The sequence below is a fragment of the Ranitomeya variabilis genome, chromosome 5 (genome assembly GCF_051348905.1).
Source record: "Ranitomeya variabilis isolate aRanVar5 chromosome 5, aRanVar5.hap1, whole genome shotgun sequence".
NCBI lineage: Eukaryota > Metazoa > Chordata > Amphibia > Anura > Dendrobatidae > Ranitomeya > Ranitomeya variabilis.
The window spans coordinates 500,144,901-500,165,089 of NC_135236.1; the positions used below are offsets into that span (position 1 = coordinate 500,144,901).

Sequence of the window (20,189 nt, forward strand, 5' to 3'; positions counted from 1 at the left end):
TGGGGCTGTGTGGCCAATGTTGGCACCGGGAATCTTGTTAAAGTTGAGGGACGCATGGATTCCTCTCAGTATCAGCAGATTCTTGACAATAATGTTCATGAATCAGTGACAAAGTTGAAGTTACGCAGGGGATGGATCTTTCAGCAAGACAATGATCCAAAACACCGCTCCAAATCTACTCAGGCATTCATGCAGAGGAACAATTACACTGTTCTGGAATGGCCATCCCAGTCCCCAGACCAGAATATAATTGAACATCTGTGGGATCATTTGAAGAGGGCTGTCCATGCTCGGCGACCATCACACTTAACTGGACTGGAATTGTTTTGTAAAGAGGAATGGTCAAATATACCTTCATCCATCATCCAGGAACTCATTAAAAGCTACAGGAAGCGACTTGAGGCTGTTATTTTTGCAAAAGGAGGATCTACTAAATATTAATGTCACTTTTCTGGTGAGGTGCCCATACTTATGCACCTGTCAAATTTTGTTTGAATGCAGATTGCACATTTTCTGTTAGTACAATAAACCTAATTTCAAGGCAGAAACATTACTGCGTCCAACAGTTATTAGATATATGAAACTGAAATAGCTGTTGCAAAAAAAAACAATTTTTATAAAACATTAAGCTTAAGATTAATAGGGGTGCCCAAACTTTTTCATATAACTGTAGTATATACCTGTATGTCATCTCTTCTGTATATAGTATATACCTGTATGTCATCTCCTGTATATAGTATATGCTTGTATGTCATCTCCCCTGTATATAGTATATACCTGTATGTCATCTCCTCCTGTATATAGTATATACCTGTGTCATCTCCTCCTGTATGTAGTATATACCTGTATGTCATCTCCTCCTGTAAATAGTATACACCTGTATGTCATCTCCTCCTGTATATAGTATATACCTGTAAGTCATCTCCTCCTGTATATAGTATTTACCTCTGTGTTATCTGCTCCTATATATAGTATATACCTGTGTATCATCTCCCCTGTATATAGTATGTACCTGTATGTCATCTCCTCCTGTATATAGTATATACCTGTGTGTCATCTCCTCCTGTATATAGTATGTACCTGTGTGTCATCTCCCCTGTATATAGTATATACCTGTATGTCATCTCCTGTATATAGTATATACCTGCTGTATGTCATCTCCTCCTGTATATAGTATATACCTGTAAGTCATCTCCTCCTGTATATAGTATTTACCTGTGTGTTATCTGCTCCTATATATAGTATATACCTGTGTATCATCTCCCCTGTATATAGTATGTACCTGTATGTCATCTCCTCCTGTATATAGTATATACCTGTGTGTCATCTCCTCCTGTATATAGTATGTACCTGTGTGTCATCTCCCCTGTATATAGTATATACCTGTATGTCATCTCCTGTATATAGTATATACCTGCTGTATGTCATCTCCTCCTGTATATAGTATGTACCTGTATGTCATCTCCTCCTGTATATAGTATATATCTGTGTGTCATCTCCTACTGTATTTGACCTCGTTCACACTTTATTTGGTCAGTATTTTTACCTCAGTTTTTGTAAGCTAAATTGGCAGCCTGATAAATCCCCAGCCAACAGGAAACCCTCCCCGCTGGCAGTATATAATAGCTCACACATAAACATAATAGACAGGTCATGTGACTGACAGCTGCCGGATTTCCTATATGGTACATTTGTGGTACATTTTGAGTATGTGCAAGTTTTGTGTGAGGCAACTTTTGCATGTGTTGCAACTTTTGTGCATGTGGCAATTTTTCCGCGTGTGCAAGTTTTACCTGTGGTGAATTTTCCATGAGGTGAGTTTTGCACGTGTGGCGAGTTTTGCGTGAGCCTAGTTTTGCATGTGGCGAATTTTGTGCGTGGCGAGTTTTGAGTGGCGACTTCTGTGTTTTGACTTTTATGTGGCGAGGTTGGTGTATGTGTGGTGAAATGTGTGCTGAGGGTGGTATATGTGTTCAAGCACGTGGTAGTGTGTGGCGCATTTTGTGTGTGTGTTCATATCCCCGTGGTGGTGTGGTGATTATCCCATGTCGGGGCCCCACCTTAGCAACTGTACAGTATATACTCTTTGGCGCCATCGCTCTTTCTTTAAGTCCCCCTTGTTCACATCTGGCAGCTGTCAATTTGCCTCCAACACTTTTCCTTTCACTTTTCCCCATTATGTAGATATGGGCAAAATTGTTTGGTGAATTGGAACGTGCGGGGTTAAAATTTTGCCTCACAACATAGCCTATGACGCTCTCGGGGTCCAGACGTGTGACTGTGCAAAATTTTGTGGCTGTAGCTGCGACGGTGCAGATGCCAATCCCGGACATACACACACACACACATACATATAACATACACACACATTCAGCTTTATATATTAGATTACTTAAACTTGTATCACCTTTGGATCAGTGTAAATTTGACTTATAAGATCTATTATGTGAACACAGCGTCTTTTAGACGCTAGCGCAGCCAACGAGTTTTCCCAAGCGAAGTCGCTTTAGGAAAACATTGGAATTGTTTTCCTGAAGTGGCTTCGCTGGCATCTTTTACTGTATACTGGAAAAAGAAGACACCCAAAGATTGAGCAGGTCACTTCTTTTAACTATTTCAGGATTTCCGAACCCCCTGAAGCAGTAAAAGGAAGTGACATAAGATGGAACAAGTACACAGAAGTGTCGTTTTGTGGAGTTTTGTGAAGCGTAATCTGCCCGAAAAAGATGTCTGCTCATAGCCTAAAACTGGTTTCATGTATTAGTTTATTTGGTACGTGAACTATTCATATTAATTGCAGATACCTCACAGACCCCATACAATGAATGAATTTCTTTACATTACCTTTGTTGGCGGATCGATTGTTCACACCACAAAACCCCAAAGAAAGTGGAGACATGTCCTACTTTAATCCGTGTTGTGGATCAAAGTTATCAACGAAAGTCAATGACCAGGTGAAAAAATAATGGACAGCACACAGATGTCATCCTTTTGCTGTCTGTTATTATTATACTATTTAATGGGTACAACAAGCTAAGACGTTTTCTTAATATACGTGAACACAGATTCAAGATGGATCATAGAAACCTGACACAGACCAAAAATGGGTCTAGCACATGTAAAAAAAAAAAATCATGGACCATTTTTTACAAATGAGAAAAAAAAACATATTTGAGACTGGTCTGCCTCTCCAAATAGATGTCGTACTCACCTTATTCTTAGGCATGACATAACCTTGCAGCGTGATAACATTATAAAATGGAAATATTCCATTAATTCCAGGGTTGTTTACTATGCAGAAGTAATATTTGTATAGCTAATACATGCAATACACTTGCTTTTAGGATATGAGAAACAAAGAAGAACTCATGGAAGCAATTCAACATCTTGTGGTAGATACATTTCAATATTGTTGTTATCAACATTATTGTCATCTTCATTATCTCGGTTACCTAAATCGGTTTTATGCATGGGCACCCACTGTTCTGTATTGTACTTACAGTTGTGCTCAAAAGTTTGCATACCCCGGCAGAATTTTTGCTTTCTTGGCCTTTTTTCAGAGAATATGGAATGATAACTCCAAAACTTTTTCTCCGCTCATGGGTAGTGGTTGGGTGAAGCCATTTATTATCAAACTACTGTGTTTTCTATATTTAAATCATAATGACAACCCAAAACCTCCAAATAACCCTGATCAAAAGTTCACATACCCTCGTGATTTTGGCCTGATAACATGCACAGAAGTTGACACATGGGTTTGAATGGCTACTAAAGGTAACATCCTCAACTGTGACCCGTTTGCTTGTAATCAGTGTGTGCGCATAAAAGCTGAGTGAGTTTCTGGGATCCAGACAGACTCTTGCATCTTTCATACAGCCACTGACGTTTCTGTATTGTGAGTCATGGGGAAGCAAAAGAATTGTCAACGGATGTACGGGAAAAGGTAGTTGATCTGTATAAAGCAGGAAATGGGTACAAAAAGATATCCAAGAATTGATAATGCCAGTCAGCAGCGTTTAAACTGTGATTAACAAATGGAAAATCAGGTGCTCTGTAAAAACAAAACCACGGTCAGGTAGACCAAAAAAAATGTTGTCCCAATTGGCAGGAAAATTGTTTGGGATGCAAAGAAAAATCCACAAATAACATCAGCTCAAATACAAGACTCTCTGAAAACCATCTCAGTCTCCTGACCTCAATGTCATTGAGCCACTCTGGGGAGATCTCAAGTGCGCAGTTCATGCTAGACAGCCCAGTAATTTACAGGAACTGGAGGCTTTTTGCCAAGAAGAGTGGACAGCTTTACAATCTGAGAAAATAAAGAACCTCATCCACAACTACCACAAAAGACTTCAAGCTGTCATTGATGTTAGAGGGGGCAATACATGGCATTAAGACATGGAGTATGTGAACTTTTGATCAGGGTAATTTGGATGTTTTGGGTTGTCATTAAATAGCTTCACCCAACCACTAACCATGAGTGGAGAAAAAGTTTTGGTGTTATGTTTCATATTCACTGAAAAAAGGCAAAGAAAGCAAAAATTCTGCCTGGGCATGTAAAATGTTGAGCACATCTGTATAGGCCATCACCTTCAGCAAATGTGTAATTATTGTATTTAATGTATTTAATTATTGCAATTAATATATTGGATATATTGCACTAAAAATTATATGTGAGTTCTGCTTAAAGACTTTTTTGCTTGCAGGTTACAAAAATTTAGGATATAAAGCTCTTATGTCAATTAGAGTAAAAGTTGTAGGCCCTATAATGTAGGGGTTGGTTGATCAAGGTGTTTTTTGCTAAAATTCTGACAAAACACCTAGAAATGTCTCAAAATGTTGTGAATTTTGACCATTTTACACCCCCCGCCTGACTACTGTATTTTATGACAATGTATGCCAATAACATCCCTGACTGAAGTAACACACAATTAGTCAAGCCTGACGTATGAGACGTCAGTCTTGATTAATCAGGCCTGTAGTTCTCCAACAACTGCTGAGCCACAGGTTGCAGTCTACTGATGCGGATGCAAAGGCTTAATCTATTTAGTACCATTGACCCATAGATGTTCTTTTGCCCTGTGCTTGCAATAGAGGATAAACTGGACATTTCTGTCTCTAAGTTTGAACAATTAGTAGTGATTTAACAGGAATATGTCAGCAGAATTTCACTCCTTTATGTGCAAATGTTGCTCCTTCAAAGATAAGTCCAGCAATACCTTTACATGGCCAGTCCATTTCTTCATTACTGAGAAATCAAAGTTTGAATTGATATGCAAATGAGAATGTAGATCTAAAGCCTCTGTCACTCCAGCTCTACTTTGCACCCAGCGATGTCTCCTCCTGCTTGACTGACAGCCTCTATATTGTCTGGCTTCAGGCAAAGGAGCTGTCAGTCAAACAGGAGGAGGCAGCGATGGGAAGGGAATATAGTTGGAATGATAAAGGCTTTATATCTACAATAGTTCTTCAACCTCAAGTGTACATCCATTCCAATGCAGATTTTTCAATAAAGGAGAAATGAACTGGCCATGTTAAGGTATTGCTGGACTTGTTTTTGATAGAGCAACATTCACATATAAATAGTTTAGGGAGTGTGAAATCCTGTTGACAGTTTCCTGAACAACACTATTAAACCGGAAGTATAACATATACATATGCTAATTATAGACCTGTCTCTAATCTTCCCTTCATCTCTAAACTCCTGGAACGCCTGGTCCACTCCCGTCTTACCCGCTATCTCTCAGATAACTCTCTTCTCGAACCTCTTCAATCTCGCTTCCGCTCTTTACACTCTACTGAAACTGCACCTCACTAAAGTCTCTAATGACCTACTAACAGCTAAATCTAATGGTCACTACTCCATGCTAATTCTCTTGATCTCTCCGCAGCATTCGACACTGTGGATCATCAGCTCCTCCTCACTATGCTCCGCTCCATCGGCATCAAGGACACCGTTCTCTCTTGGTTCTCCTCCTATCTCTCTGACCGATCCTTCACTGTATGTTTTGCTGGTTCCTCCTCCTCTCACCTTCCCCTTACTGTTGGGGTTCCTCAAGGATCAGTCCTAGGCCCCCTCCTCTTCTCTTTGTATACTGCCCCTATTGGACAAACAATCAGTAGATTTGGTTTCCAGTACCATCTCTATGCTGACGACACCCAATTATACACCTCTTCTCCTGCTTTCACGCCGACCTTCTTAGAAAACACCAGTGATTGTCTTACCGCTGTCTCTAACATCATGTCCTCCCTCTATCTGAAACTGAACCTGTCAAAAACTGAACTCCTCGTGTTCTCTCCCTCTACTAACCTACCTTTGCCTGACATTGCCATCTCCGTGTGCGGTTCCATCATTACTCCAGAGCAACATGCCCGCTGCCTTGGGGTCATCCTTGATTCCGTGCTTTCATTCACCCCCCACATCCGATCATTGGCTCGCTCTTCTTATCTGCATTTTAAAAACATTTCTAGAATTCGCCCTTTTCTTACTTTCAACTCTGCAAAAACTCTTACTGTCTCACTTATTCATTCTCGTCTGGACTATTGTATCTCTCTACTAATCGGCCTCCCTCTTACCAAACTCTCCCCGCTCCAATCTGTCCTGAATGCTGCTGCCAGGATCATATTCCTCACCAACCGTTACACCGATGCCTCTACCTTGTGCCACTCATTACACTGGCTACCCATCCACTCCAGAATCCAGTACAAAACTACTACCCTCATCCACAAAGCACTCCATGGCTCAGCACCACCCTACATCTCCTCTCTGGTCTCAGTCTACCACCCTACCCGTGCCCTCCGCTAATGACCTCAGGTTAGCATCCTCAATAATCAGAACCTCCCATTCCCGTCTCCAAGACTTTACACGTGCTGCGCCGATTCTTTGGATTGCGCTACCCATGTTAATACGATTAATCCCCAATCCCCACAGTTTTAAGCATGCCCTAAAAACGCATTCGTTCAGACTGGCCTACCGCCTCAACGCATTAACCTAACGATCCCTGTGTGGCCAAATAAAAAAAAAATTAAAAAAAATAACCATAAGCAGGTTCCTCTCATCATGTTCTCATACACTTTATGCAGTTAATAGCACTCTGTGTCTGTACTGCTACATACTTAGGTTGTTAACTGGTTCATGCAGCTTTACATGAACACCCGAGCCTTACACTATGGCTGGTCCAAATAACTAAAGCAATTGTTACCATCCACCTCTCGTGTCTCCCCTTTTCCTCATAGTTTGTAAGCTTGCGAGCAGGGCCCTCATTCCTACTGGTATCTGTTTTGAACTGTGATTTCTGTTATGCTGTAATGTCTACTGTCTGTACAAGTCCCCTCTATAAGTTGTAAAGCGCTGCGGAATATGTTGGCGCTATATAAATAAAAATTATTATTATTATTATTATACATATTGAGCATGACGATGAAACATTGGTATATAAGTAATCTTTACTCTCTGATTTAGGATATCACTGGCTGCAGCGCCAAAGATATTTTTGGATCAGAAGCAAGTCTGGTAAGACATTTGTTGTTTATATTATACTATTTAGGGGAACTTCCACTTGTCAGTATTATGTACTGTATTTATGTTTATTTGCAACTGTTACATTTCATAAAAATGGGGCTATATTTGTTTGAACATATAACAATCTATCAAAAAAAAATTCCTGTTAGGATTGTGTGTCAATTATCCAGGGTCACACAATACAGATTTGTTGTAAAGCAAACTTGTCATCAGGATTTTGCTAAGTAAACTACAGACACTGTCAGGTTGGCACTGTTACACTGATTAAAATGATACCTGAGTTCAAGAAATACGTGTTGTCAGTAACGTAACTACCGGGAGGCAAAGGGTGCGGTCTCCTCGGGCCCTGCGCTCTAAGGAGGCCCACCTGGAGCTAGGCTATTGTAACTATATTGGCGTTCACATCGTGCCGATACAGTTACATTCTGCGGCAGGGCAGGGAGAATTGATCTCCCTGCACTACCACCCAGCCGCTATGGGGTCCCTAAGCAGGTGGGTGGGGGCCGGTGCCAACAGTGGGCCCTCACCGACCATCATCACAGGTTCAACTGTTTTGGCTGGATGCCAATACAGCTGACCGCATTGATGAGAGAAAGAGCGTTACGCTCCCTCTCCCATCATCCCCCTCTCATGCAGACACTGACAGTGGGTGCGATAACATCACTACCCGGTGCCCGCTGTCAGGAGATGTGCAGGAGCTCAGAGCAAAAGAGGAACCAGGAGGAAGAGAGGTGAGTATTGTATTTATTTTTTATGGAGGTGCATGATACCATAGAGGCTTGAGGGGCTGCCTTATATTAGAGTCTACCTATGGGGGGCTGCATTATACTATAGAGTCTGCCTATGGGGGCTGCCTTATATTACAGTCTGCCTATGGGGTGGCTGCTTTATATTACAGTCTGCCTATGGGGGCTGCCTTACCTTATAGTTTACTTACAGGGGCTGCATTATACTATAGAGTCTGCTTATGGGGGGCTGCATTATACTGTAGAGTATGCCTATGGGGGGCTGCATTATACTATATAGAGTCTGCCTATGGGGGCCTGCATTATACTATATAGACTTTGCCTATGAGGGGTGCATTTTACTATATTGAGGACTATCTGGTGCATTATACTATATGGAGGCTATCTAGGGGGCCATCATACAGTGTGGAGATTACAGTGATGGCGCCATCATACAATGTTGGAGCCATCAAACAGTTTGGGGGATACTAAGTGGTCAGTATATATACAGTGAGGGAGCATTATACTGTGTATAAGAGAGCATCATACTGTGTACAGGGGTGCTGTACAGGGGGAGACTCGGGACACTTATTGTTATAGGGGAACTCAGGTTACTGTGTCTGTCAAAGGGGCACACAGGGCACTATTACTTTCTAGGGGACAAAATGTGGGCACTGTTTTCTATGGCACTTGCACCCGGCATTACTATATTCTAGAGAGTTGCTTTAGAATTTAAAGGGCACAGAGAATAGATGGTGACAGTGCTGAAAATATGAGACATGAAATGTGTCTTTCTTTTAACCCCTTTCTGACCTCGGACGGGATAGTACGTCCGAGGTCAGATCCCCTGCTTTGATGCAGGGCTCCGTGGTGAGCCCGCATCAAAGCCAGGACATGTCAGCTGTTTTGAACAGCTGACATGTGCCCGTAATAAACGAAGGCAGAATCGCGATCTGTCCGTGCCTATTAACTAGTTAAATGCCGCTGTCAAACACAGACAGCGGCATTTAACTACCGCTTCTGGCCGGGCGGCCGGAAATGATCGCATCGCCGACCCCCGTCACATGATCGGAGGTCGGCGATGCTTCAGAATGGTAACCATAGAGGTCCTTGAGACCTCTATGGTTACTGATCCACGGTAGCTGTGAGCACCACCCTTTGGTCGGCGCTCACAGCACACCTGCATTTCTGCTACATAGCAGCGAACATCAGATCGCTGCTATGTAGCAGAGCCGATTGAGTGGTGCCAGCTTCTAGCCTCCTATGGAGGCCATAGAAGCATGGCAAAAGTAAAAAAAAAGTAAAAAAAAAATGTGAAAAAAATAAAAAAAATATGAAAGTTTAAATCACCCCCCTTTCGCCCCAATCAAAATAAATCAATTAAAAAAAAAATCAAACCTACACATATTTGGTATCGCCGCGTTCAGAATCGCCAGATCTATCAATAAAAAAAGCATTAACCTGATCGCTAAACGGCGTAGCAAGAAAAAAATTTGAAACGCCAGAATTACGTTTTTTTGGTCGCATTAAAATGCAATAACAGGCGGTCAAAAGAATGTATCTGCACCAAAATGCTAGCATTAAAAACGCCAGCTCGGCACACAAAAAATAAGCCCTCAACCGACCCCAGATCATGAAAAATGGACACGCTACGAGTATCGGAAAATGGCGCAATTTTTTTATTTATTTATTTTTTTTTAGCAAAGTTTGGAATTTTTTTTCACCACTTAGATAAAAAATAACCTAGTCATGTTAGGTGTCTATGAACTCGTACTGACCTGGAGAATCATAATGACAGGTCAGTTTTAACATTTAGTGAACCTAGCAAAAAAGCCAAACAAAAAACAAGGGTAGGACTGCACTTTTTTTGCAATTTCACTGCACTTGGAATTTTTTTCCTGTTTTCTAGTACACGACATGGTAAAACCAATGATGTCGTTCAAAAGTACAACTCGTCCCACAAAAAATAAGCCCTCACATGGCCAAATTGACGGAAAAATAAAAAAGTTATGGCTCTGGGAAGGAGGGGAGCGAAAAACGAACACGGAAAAACGGAAAATCCCAAGGTCATGAAGGGGTTAATCTCTGCAGCAGAGTCCCTGGCTGGAAGAAGTTGTCATGTCGGTCTGGGCCAGATGAAAAAGACGGGAAAAGTGAACGATTCCATCAGAAAGAACGTCAGCGATAAGTCACCATCTATAACTGTTCAGTAATCACATATATGTTCTGCAGGACTGGTATTTACCACTGACCATATCCATATTGGTCTTTATATAGAGATTATTTGCAGTAACAGTGCGGTCATCTCCTACATCCACTATTAGGATGCGTCACCCAGTTGTAATCAAGGTTACCTGGTTAGGGACCCACTCAGAAGTTTTGCCCCCTGAACCAAAACCCTAGCTACGCCTACATTCAAATTGCCTCTTCTGAGAAAAAGAGGACTTAACTCTATAGCGCCACCTGTTGGAAGTAGCGATCCTACAAGTCACAATCAACCCTTTAACGAGTCGTGCAATATGACTTAGGGTAAAAGCCAAATCAGTATCTCAATTCGCAGACACGGTGTTTCGGGCTGTTGGCCCTCGTCAGTGCGAAGCATGAGAACTGATTTGGCTAGGTGAGAGGCTCTGGAGTGGGGTTTAAGGGGTAAGGTTTCTCCTTGTGGAGAGTGACATACCAGCTCTGGCTTGTCAAGGTAAGGAGGCTTATTCGCCGTGCAATGCTTCTCTGGGAAATTAAATATTCAAATTGCCTCTTCTGAGAGGCAGAGGCTACGCCTGTGCATGTTGTGGTTGTTGTTTAATCTTTGTTTGCAGTTTTGAGTTAATGAGATTCTCATGTTCAGGGCAGCCTGTGGGTGAGGCTTTATGTGGTGCTCTAGCCTCATCGTCGTCATTCTGGCTTAAATGACATTTCACTGAACCTTCAGTGACAAAAAGACTAACTGGCACTTCCAAGCTAATGTGAACAGGTGCCAACTAGGAGCAGCTACTTCCATATACAATAAACAAAATACTGTAAGTTGAACTCTGTAGTGCTAAAGCACATCAATGTGAAATATATGAAATATGATTAGCAATACTGCTTCTGGATACTAGGAAAAAATGAGAGGCTTAGCACATGATTTGGCCAATTCATGCATGCCCATCAATCACTTTGTCGCTGGTTGATGGGCATGCATGAATTGGTCAAATTATGTGCTAAGCCGCTCATTTTTCCTATTATCCAGAAGCCATATTGCTATTCATATTTCATATATTTCACATTGACATGCTTTAGCACTACAGAGTGCTTGTTTACTGAACCCTCAGTGAGCTGCCACCTGTTTTAAATACTACACTTGCGCGGTTAATATTGTGGGCTTTAAAAAGAAATGTAACGCCAGCAAAATGGCACTGGCAGCGGCACATTCACAGTAGCATCGATTGCTTGCCGATAGATGCCACTGCGCCTGAGCCGGTGCCATTTTGCTGTAGCCAAAGTTTATTTTGCTCCAACAAAATGGTGCCTAAATTTGCACAGTAGCATCTATCGGAAAACTAAGCTCTCAATCTGCGCAAGGGCCACCCACCAATGGGCGGGGTTTGCACAGATTAAGAGCATTGCTTACAGGTAGATGCTACTGCAAATGTACCGCCTGCGCCATTTTGATGGAGTTAAAATTATTTTCCAAAAACCACAACATTAACTGCACAAGTTCAGTATTTAAAATAGGAGGCAGGTCACTGAAGGTTCAGCAAACAAAGATTAACCAACAACCACAAGATGGATTTCTTGAACCTTGGTATCATTTTAATCAATGTAACAACGCCAACCTGACAATGCCTGTAGTTTACTTAGCAAAATCCTGATGAGAGGTTCAATTTAATAGGGATCCTCTGACTATAAGTCAGAACTACATCCGAATAGACATCTTGTGATTCTTTCCCTAGTAATATGAATGTGATGTGACGCAAGTATGACACTCAGTACCTAGGCTGATAATGAGACTATTGCAGAAAGATATGTACAAAATTATATTACCTTGGCAATATCTCAAATAGGCTTGCTTCTTTACTCAACAATGGTAGGGATATTTAATTTATCATATGTATATGCTTTCTCTTCTGTTTCTCAGGAACAGGTGGCTCTGGATAGGAATGGTGTTCTCACAAGCCATATAACCATCATGGAACAATTACTGGTAAAATAAACATATACTGCATCTGTGACAAATTGGGGGCAAAAACAATATAGCAGTTTTGGTTCAAAACTGGCCACAAACATCACAGCGCAAAAAGATTTCTGATCATGGTAACACTAAACAACTGTAACGGCGCCCATACACTTTAGATTGATGTCGGCCAACTGCTTGTACAAATGACAGTTACAGTACCTCTCCTTATTCCCTATTTTATTTTCCACGTAAAAACAAAACATAGATGATTATAATGGTGATGATAACTCCCACAGAAGTTGGGATAGTTTTCCCCAAACTGAGAGTGATGTGCATGTCACCTTTTTAAAAAAGTCTCCTTGTAATGGTCACACCATGGGTAGAAGCCTGGCAACTCTTCCATTTAGCAGGGCTTAGGAGAATTCTGGGCTTTATTCTTTAATGCCTATACAGGGATCTGGACTTTTATATCATAAGGAACATGAACTTATCGTATGACCTAGCCACACACCGACTATATTTTCGATCTCTGGGATGGGACAAATGCCTTCCAGGGTCTCAATCTGTTCTAGCAACACATGGTGGGAAGATACATAAAGATAAGGGTTGTGAGCTAGAGTGGTTCCATGTCAGTGACTGCGTGGGAGACATCCTCTCTCTCCTCATGCCTCCCTGGGTCCGTGTGGACATGGGGTGTCTGTGTAAAACTACACCAAACTGACCATACGTGTCCCCAGGTCGTGCGGATCGTCACGGTGATATTGGGGAGACCGAATTACATGATGCTTCTGATGTAAAAGTGAGGTCAGGCGGGGTGGCAAGGAGCGGGTTCGTCACACCAGGTCTAATCTTAGAGGGCAAAGTCAGGGATACAAGACAATGTCAATAACTAAACAAAATAATATTCAAGATACAGAGCTAAACATAGCTATAAAACCAAGGTAGTAAAAAAAATATATATAACAGGCAGTTTGAAGTTATCTACTGGGCATTTAAATAGAGAGTTGCCCCGCTAAAAGCAGACTGGGTTTCAAGATGTTCTGTTCAAGCTCTTTTGAAGACACACCTAGAAATGTCCAATTCCGAGGACTGTACACACAGTTATCAGTCAAGGAAATTTACTGCAGTAGATGCAAGAAATATGCTTACTTGCTTTCAAAATCAGAAAATGTTCAGCAGTGCTATTAGTTCAACACAGCATCAATTCGTGGGATCCGGATACATCCATCTACTGTTCAGAGAAACTTAGTCAGAAGTGATCTTGATGGGAGAATGCCATGCTTTCAACATGGATCGTGAACCCACTGCGCCACGGTCCGGGGAAAGACTGGAAAAGCTTAACTAGATGACCACCTGTTTTTTCACTAGAGCTAATGGTGGTGTGTTTAGACTTGAGCCACAAGGAACGCTCGACACTGCTGCAGCTAACCCCAAGGGTCTCGACAGCAGGAGTGGACTCAGAGTGTAAGGAATAAATGCAGAAGGTACTCATGTAAACGCTTGTTCAGATGGGATAGATACTTGGACCGGAACTGGCAGTGTGGGTTTCAGGCACAGGAACTACCGGAGCAGTTTTAGGATTCTGGTTCTGCGGGTGCGGTTTCAAGCACAGGTACCACTGGAGCAGTCTTTCGATAAGTAAGCCTGGGCATTTCAGGTACCGCAGATGCAGTTTCAGGTTCTGCTGAAAAGGTTTCATGTTCAGGTAACGCCGGAGTGGTTTCGGGTTCAGGTATCACTGGAGCAGTTTCAGGATGGTCTTAGATAAGATGGATACTAGAATGCAGTAGTAGTACTGGTACAGGTTTAACTGGACTGGTAAAAGGACAAGCAGCTTGCAGACTGACTATTGGCTGGGGACACTTAGGATTGTGCATTGTCCCTTTAAGAGGCCGGGAATGTGCACGCATGTGCGGAGCGCCCCCACACCGCCGCAGGGCCGAGGGGTACCCGGAGCCGGGCCTCTGGGTCTCAGTCCTGGGGTTGTCACGGTGGCTAGACCCGGTCCGTGGCCCTGTCTGTCAGTGGGGGACGTCCGGTGCAATAAGTGGTGTTGTAACGGTGCAGTTGTGGGGTGCAGGTCGCGGTAAATAACGAGGACACCAGGTTGCAGTCTCTTTACCTCTTTACTGGAGATCTCTGAGTCCTCAGTCCAGAATACGGTTCACCAGGCTGCGCAAGTCCGGCCGGTCCAATGGCACCTCCAGAGTTCACTTCACAGGTGGAGATCGGTGCCTTCCTTCTTAGCGCTATGTGTTGTAGTCCTTCCCTGCTGTGCTTACGGAAAGTACCCCACAACCGTTGTGTCTGTTTCTTAAGTTCCCTCACAACTCGATTAAATGATGTTCTTCTAATCTTCCGTCCCTTCCTGATGTTACAGTTGGAACGGCACCCGTTTGTCGGATAGGCCTGGAGTTCTTCCGGGACCCTAGAGACGCCCCTCTCCCGCAATTGCCTCCCAAGACTTCATAGGTGATATGTGTTAGACAGCCCGCCTTAAACTGACTGTCCTGCCGCTGTTTAGAGTATTGCTTGAAGCTGAATGTTATAATACTCCCTCGGCGTTCCGGCCACCGGTAATGCGCCTCAGTAGGGTGTTGCTCCGGTCTTACAGCACGACCCCTACTGGAATTCTCCTATTGCTTGATCTCGTTTCTCACTCAGCACAATCTATCTCGCTTCTAGTCCTTTCTTGAATCCCGCCGCTTCCCGGAGCTGGCGCGGACCCGTTACGTTCTTTCCAATGCCAAGCCTCTGTCAGGATCCCACCCCTGACAGAGACCCTACTGTCTCTTCCTCCACAACACCCTCTGCCACAAGGTGTTGCTTCGTTCAATCCAGTCAGCTTTCTCTGATCTAACTTCCTGCCTGACCCCCAGTTTACCCACTATGGTGGGGAGTGGCCTAATGAATAGAACCCTTAGCTCCCCCCGGAGGCCCGGCTGTGAAATGTATTGGTGTCTGTGATACCTGATCAGATGAACTCCTTCAGTGCCATCGGACGCACCATGGCTCCCCATAGTGGCGGAGCCACAGTACTGCAACGACCAGGACTCTGGGGCGCTGCACTCCCCCCTAGTTAAAAACAGTACTCCGGGACTGGGAAGAAAACAACAATACAAGTTAGCAAAAAGACATACAATTTTGTTGAGTGCAAAACAATAAGTATACTTGAACAGGCTTCCCTTTATGGGAGGTGAGGACACTTTAACGTTACAAACATAATTAAATATCATAGCAACAGGCTACAATTAACTCTCATTACCCAACCGGGTATTCTACTAAGTGCAAACATTATTGACCAATAATTTAACTTTGCCTTTAAGGATATACACTCTTAATCCGCTAAAGACCTTCCTATAATCACATTATAAGGTATTTTAACTTTTCATTCTCCTACTTTGAACCTGCAGGACCGCCTGTCCCTATGGCACCAGACCTACTGCCTCTCCTTTCTTTTACAGGACCGCCCCGTTCAGCCAGGGCCTACTGCCTTTCTCTACTATACATGGTATAGACATAACATTCCTTTCAATTAGAGAACATGGAGCCGGCTCTACTTGGCTCCTATTAGGACTCACTCACTAACCCCTACGGGTCCACTTTCTGTCCTTAGTAACACATTTCTAACTTTCTATGGGGACTCAGGGTTTACCTTCTATCCTCACCTTCATTATTACTTTCTTACTTTCACTTAAGCAGAACTCTAAATCTACCCCTACGGGCTTTCTGCATCTTTCCTTTTAAAGAACATTATCTAGGTTTCACATCTTAAACAAGTTGAACGCACATCACTTTCCCATATGCAAAACAGTTACATTTCTTCCAGAGCATCATCATCAGTATTTCTTCACATTTAACCAGTAAAACACATATAACTTTTCTCATTCCAACATTACCATGGCATTACTGTTCTAAAACAGTATCTCTCGTAAGTACGCTGTTGAACATCCCCTTTAAAAGAGGATCAAGTCTTTCTGAGGTAGCTCGTCTTCTCAGCCTACCAGTCTTTGTTCAGCAAAGGTTCCAGAACGGTATCTTCGCAAAGAGTCTTTAAATAAAACCAGTAGGAAGCGCCTTTAATAAGGTGCAAACTATTTACAAGAAAGTTTGTATCACGCACAGTCCATGATTACAGCAGTTTGTAAAACTTGTGCAAACTTGTGGAAAAACAAACAATAAGGATCCCGGGTCAACTAAGGGATCCATAAAGAGTTAACCCTGGACGGGTTTAGCAGCAATCATAAAAGGCAATAAAACAGTAACTATTTTACAAATAAGAAAGTACAGTAGAATCTTACTGTGGTGAAGCGGAAGGTGGCTTCTTATCCGGTCTCACCAGGCCAACAGATCGCACGGGTGAGCCAGGACGCCGCTCCGGTCCCAGCAGTGATAATATCCCTCGCCGGGAGGTCCTCCTTACTGGCAGACGCACACGTCCCTCCGGGGCACGACAAGGCTGGGCTTCTCGGGGTTCCGCGGGGCCGGGCTCTGCTGCTTTCCCCACTGAATCATCTCCTTCTGGTGTCCCGGCAGCAGCCTGGAGGGCAATGCATCGCTGCACGCCTCGCGCCATCCAGCCAGCCTCTCCCGTAGCCCTCCTCCAACGAGTGTAGGTGACGGCATCACCTGGCTCCAGATCGCGAGCGATCCTCCCGCTGCAAGGCTCCACCTCCTCCCGGTCTACGCGGACCTGTATCGGCTCCCCGATCTCTTGGATTACTCCCCTTCCGCACTGGGGATTAAAGGCCACCACCACACCCCAGTGTGATGGCGGGATCTCCGGAGCACTAACTAGGTCAACCGGTTCTGTAGGCTGGGGCCGGCTCCGCCATGCTGCCATCAGACGCCGTAAATGTTCGGCGTCCGGCATGATCTTCAGGCCCGGCGCTGGTAGCGTACCTTCAGCCGCGGCCAGGTGAGAAGCAACAGGAGACAACCTGATCTCTGTGGGCTGGCCTAGCCGGGTAAGTACGCGGGCATCGGTCTTCAGCCGGCGAGCTAGCTGTCGGGCCTCGGCTGCAGCCACACATTCTTCAGCCAGCGGCAAAGGGGGTCGGCCCATCGGTGACTCTGTGAGGGTCAGATCCCGCAACGCTGGCGTTTCTGGGGCTATCTCAGGTTGCGCAGCCTCAGGCCGGACCGGGTCAGCCCCGCGTGGTGCTCCTGGTGCCGCCATCTTTGCCTCCTTTTCCGCGTCTTCGTCCCGCGGTCTCTTCCGTGGGCGTCCCCGTCCCCATGGTCTCCACCCTCCGACCAGGATCAGGAGGCGTACCTCGGCTGTTGACGGGCACGTCCTCAGGACACAGAAATACTTAGACTGGGCGGCCATTGCTGTTCGCGCTCTCCAGCTTGCCTACGCCCACTTCACGCCCCTCTTCTCTTCCCGCGCTCTCCTCAGCGCTGCAATGGCGGCGGATTTTGGCGGCAAATGGCACAGCACACAGTCCTCTCAATAAAGTACAGTTCAAGCACAATAAATGACAGTTCTAAGGCACACATGACCTGATTCTTCAGGCTTAAGTAGATCCTGTTCGTGACGCCAAGTTGCGGAGCGCCCCCACACCGCCGCAGGGCCGAGGGGTACCCGGAGCCGGGCCTCTGGGTCTCAGTCCTGGGGTTGTCATGGTGGCTAGACCCGGTCCGTGGCCCTGTCTGTCAGTGGGGGACGTCCGGTGCAATAAGTGGTGTTGTAACGGTGCAGTTGTGGGGTGCAGGTCGCGGTAAATAACGAGGACACCAGGTTGCAGTCTCTTTACCTCTTTACTGGAGATCTCTGAGTCCTCAGTCCAGAATACGGTTCACCAGGCTGCGCAAGTCCGGCCGGTCCAATGGCACCTCCAGAGTTCACTTCACAGGTGGAGATCGGTGCCTTCCTTCTTAGCGCTATGTGTTGTAGTCCTTCCCTGCTGTGCTTACGGAAAGTACCCCACAACCGTTGTGTCTGTTTCTTAAGTTCCCTCACAACTCGATTAAATGATGTTCTTCTAATCTTCCGTCCCTTCCTGATGTTACAGTTGGAACGGCACCCGTTTGTCGGATAGGCCTGGAGTTCTTCCGGGACCCTAGAGACGCCCCTCTCCCGCAATTGCCTCCCAAGACTTCATAGGTGATATGTGTTAGACAGCCCGCCTTAAACTGACTGTCCTGCCGCTGTTTAGAGTATTGCTTGAAGCTGAATGTTATAATACTCCCTCGGCGTTCCGGCCACCGGTAATGCGCCTCAGTAGGGTGTTGCTCCGGTCTTACAGCACGACCCCTACTGGAATTCTCCTATTGCTTGATCTCGTTTCTCACTCAGCACAATCTATCTCGCTTCTAGTCCTTTCTTGAATCCCGCCGCTTCCCGGAGCTGGCGCGGACCCGTTACGTTCTTTCCAATGCCAAGCCTCTGTCAGGATCCCACCCCTGACAGAGACCCTACTGTCTCTTCCTCCACAACACCCTCTGCCACAAGGTGTTGCTTCGTTCAATCCAGTCAGCTTTCTCTGATCTAACTTCCTGCCTGACCCCCAGTTTACCCACTATGGTGGGGAGTGGCCTAATGAATAGAACCCTTAGCTCCCCCCGGAGGCCCGGCTGTGAAATGTATTGGTGTCTGTGATACCTGATCAGATGAACTCCTTCAGTGCCATCGGACGCACCATGGCTCCCCATAGTGGCGGAGCCACAGTACTGCAACGACCAGGACTCTGGGGCGCTGCACATGCGCCACCAGGAAAATAGTGCAGCATGCCCTGAGACTGGGACGTGAAAGCTGGAGCAGAAGACACGACAGGGCGGCATGGGCGGTAAGTAAGTCGGTGTCCCTGCCGGAGGGAGGAGGGAAAGCAAGCATGCAGGGATGTCGGAGTTACAATGGAAACAAGACTATGAAACTCAATTATGAATAAAAACATAAGAGCTGGGGTATAGAAAATGGCACCAGGTGCTCTGCTCTGATTAGTCAAAATGTGAACTATTTGGCTGTGATAGGAGGCAGTTTATTTGTTGAAGGGCTAGGAGCAGTACAATAATGAGTGTCTGCAGGCAACAGTGAAGCATGGTGGAGGTTCCTTGCAAGCTTGGGTCTGCATTTCAGCAAATTAAGTTGATGATTTTATTAGGATTAACCGTTTCACGACCAGGTTTTTTTTCAATTTTGAGTTTCCGTTTTTTCTCCCCTTCTTCCCAGAACCATAACTTTTTTATTTTTCCATCAATACGGCCATGTGAGGGCTTGTTTTTGTGGGATGAGTTGTACTTTTAAACGACACCATTGGTTTTGCCATATAGTATACTGAAAAACAGGAAATAAATTCAATGTGTGGTGAAATTGCAAAAAAGTGCAATTCCACAATTGCTTTTTGTTTTGCTTTTTTACCATGTTCCCTAAATGCTAAAACTGACCTTCCAGTATGATTCTACAGATCATTAAGAGTTCATAGATACCAAATATGTATAGGTTCTTTTTTACTTAAGTGGTGAAAAACAATTCTAAACAAAATTGCCATTTTCCGAGACTCGTAGCGTCTCCATTTTTCATGATCTGGGGCTTATTTTTTTGCGTGCTGAGCTGACATTTTTATTGATACCATTTTGTTGTAGTTACAATCTTTTGATCGCCCGTTATTGCATTTTACTGCAATGTTGCGGTGACCAAAAAAATGTAATTCTGGTGTTTTGATTTTTTTTATCGGTACGCTGTTTACTGATCGGATTAATTATTTTTTTATATTGATCGGGCAATTATAAAATCGGCAATACCAAATGTGTTTTGTTTTATTTTTAATTGTTTTATTTT

At 44.3% G+C, this 20,189-nt stretch overlaps 1 protein-coding gene across 1 annotated transcript in view; it reads left to right on the forward strand.

Annotated features, from left to right (window-relative positions):
- The window catches only part of LOC143773770 (uncharacterized), a 45,592-nt gene that overhangs the window by 2,893 nt on the left and 22,510 nt on the right, over positions 1-20,189 (forward strand). Inside the window, exons 4-6 of the mRNA XM_077261121.1 lie at positions 3,345-3,392; positions 7,463-7,513; positions 12,368-12,433. Of these exons, the coding sequence (XP_077117236.1) occupies positions 3,345-3,392; positions 7,463-7,513; positions 12,368-12,433 (165 nt within the window). The remainder of the gene's footprint in view (positions 1-3,344; positions 3,393-7,462; positions 7,514-12,367; positions 12,434-20,189) is intronic.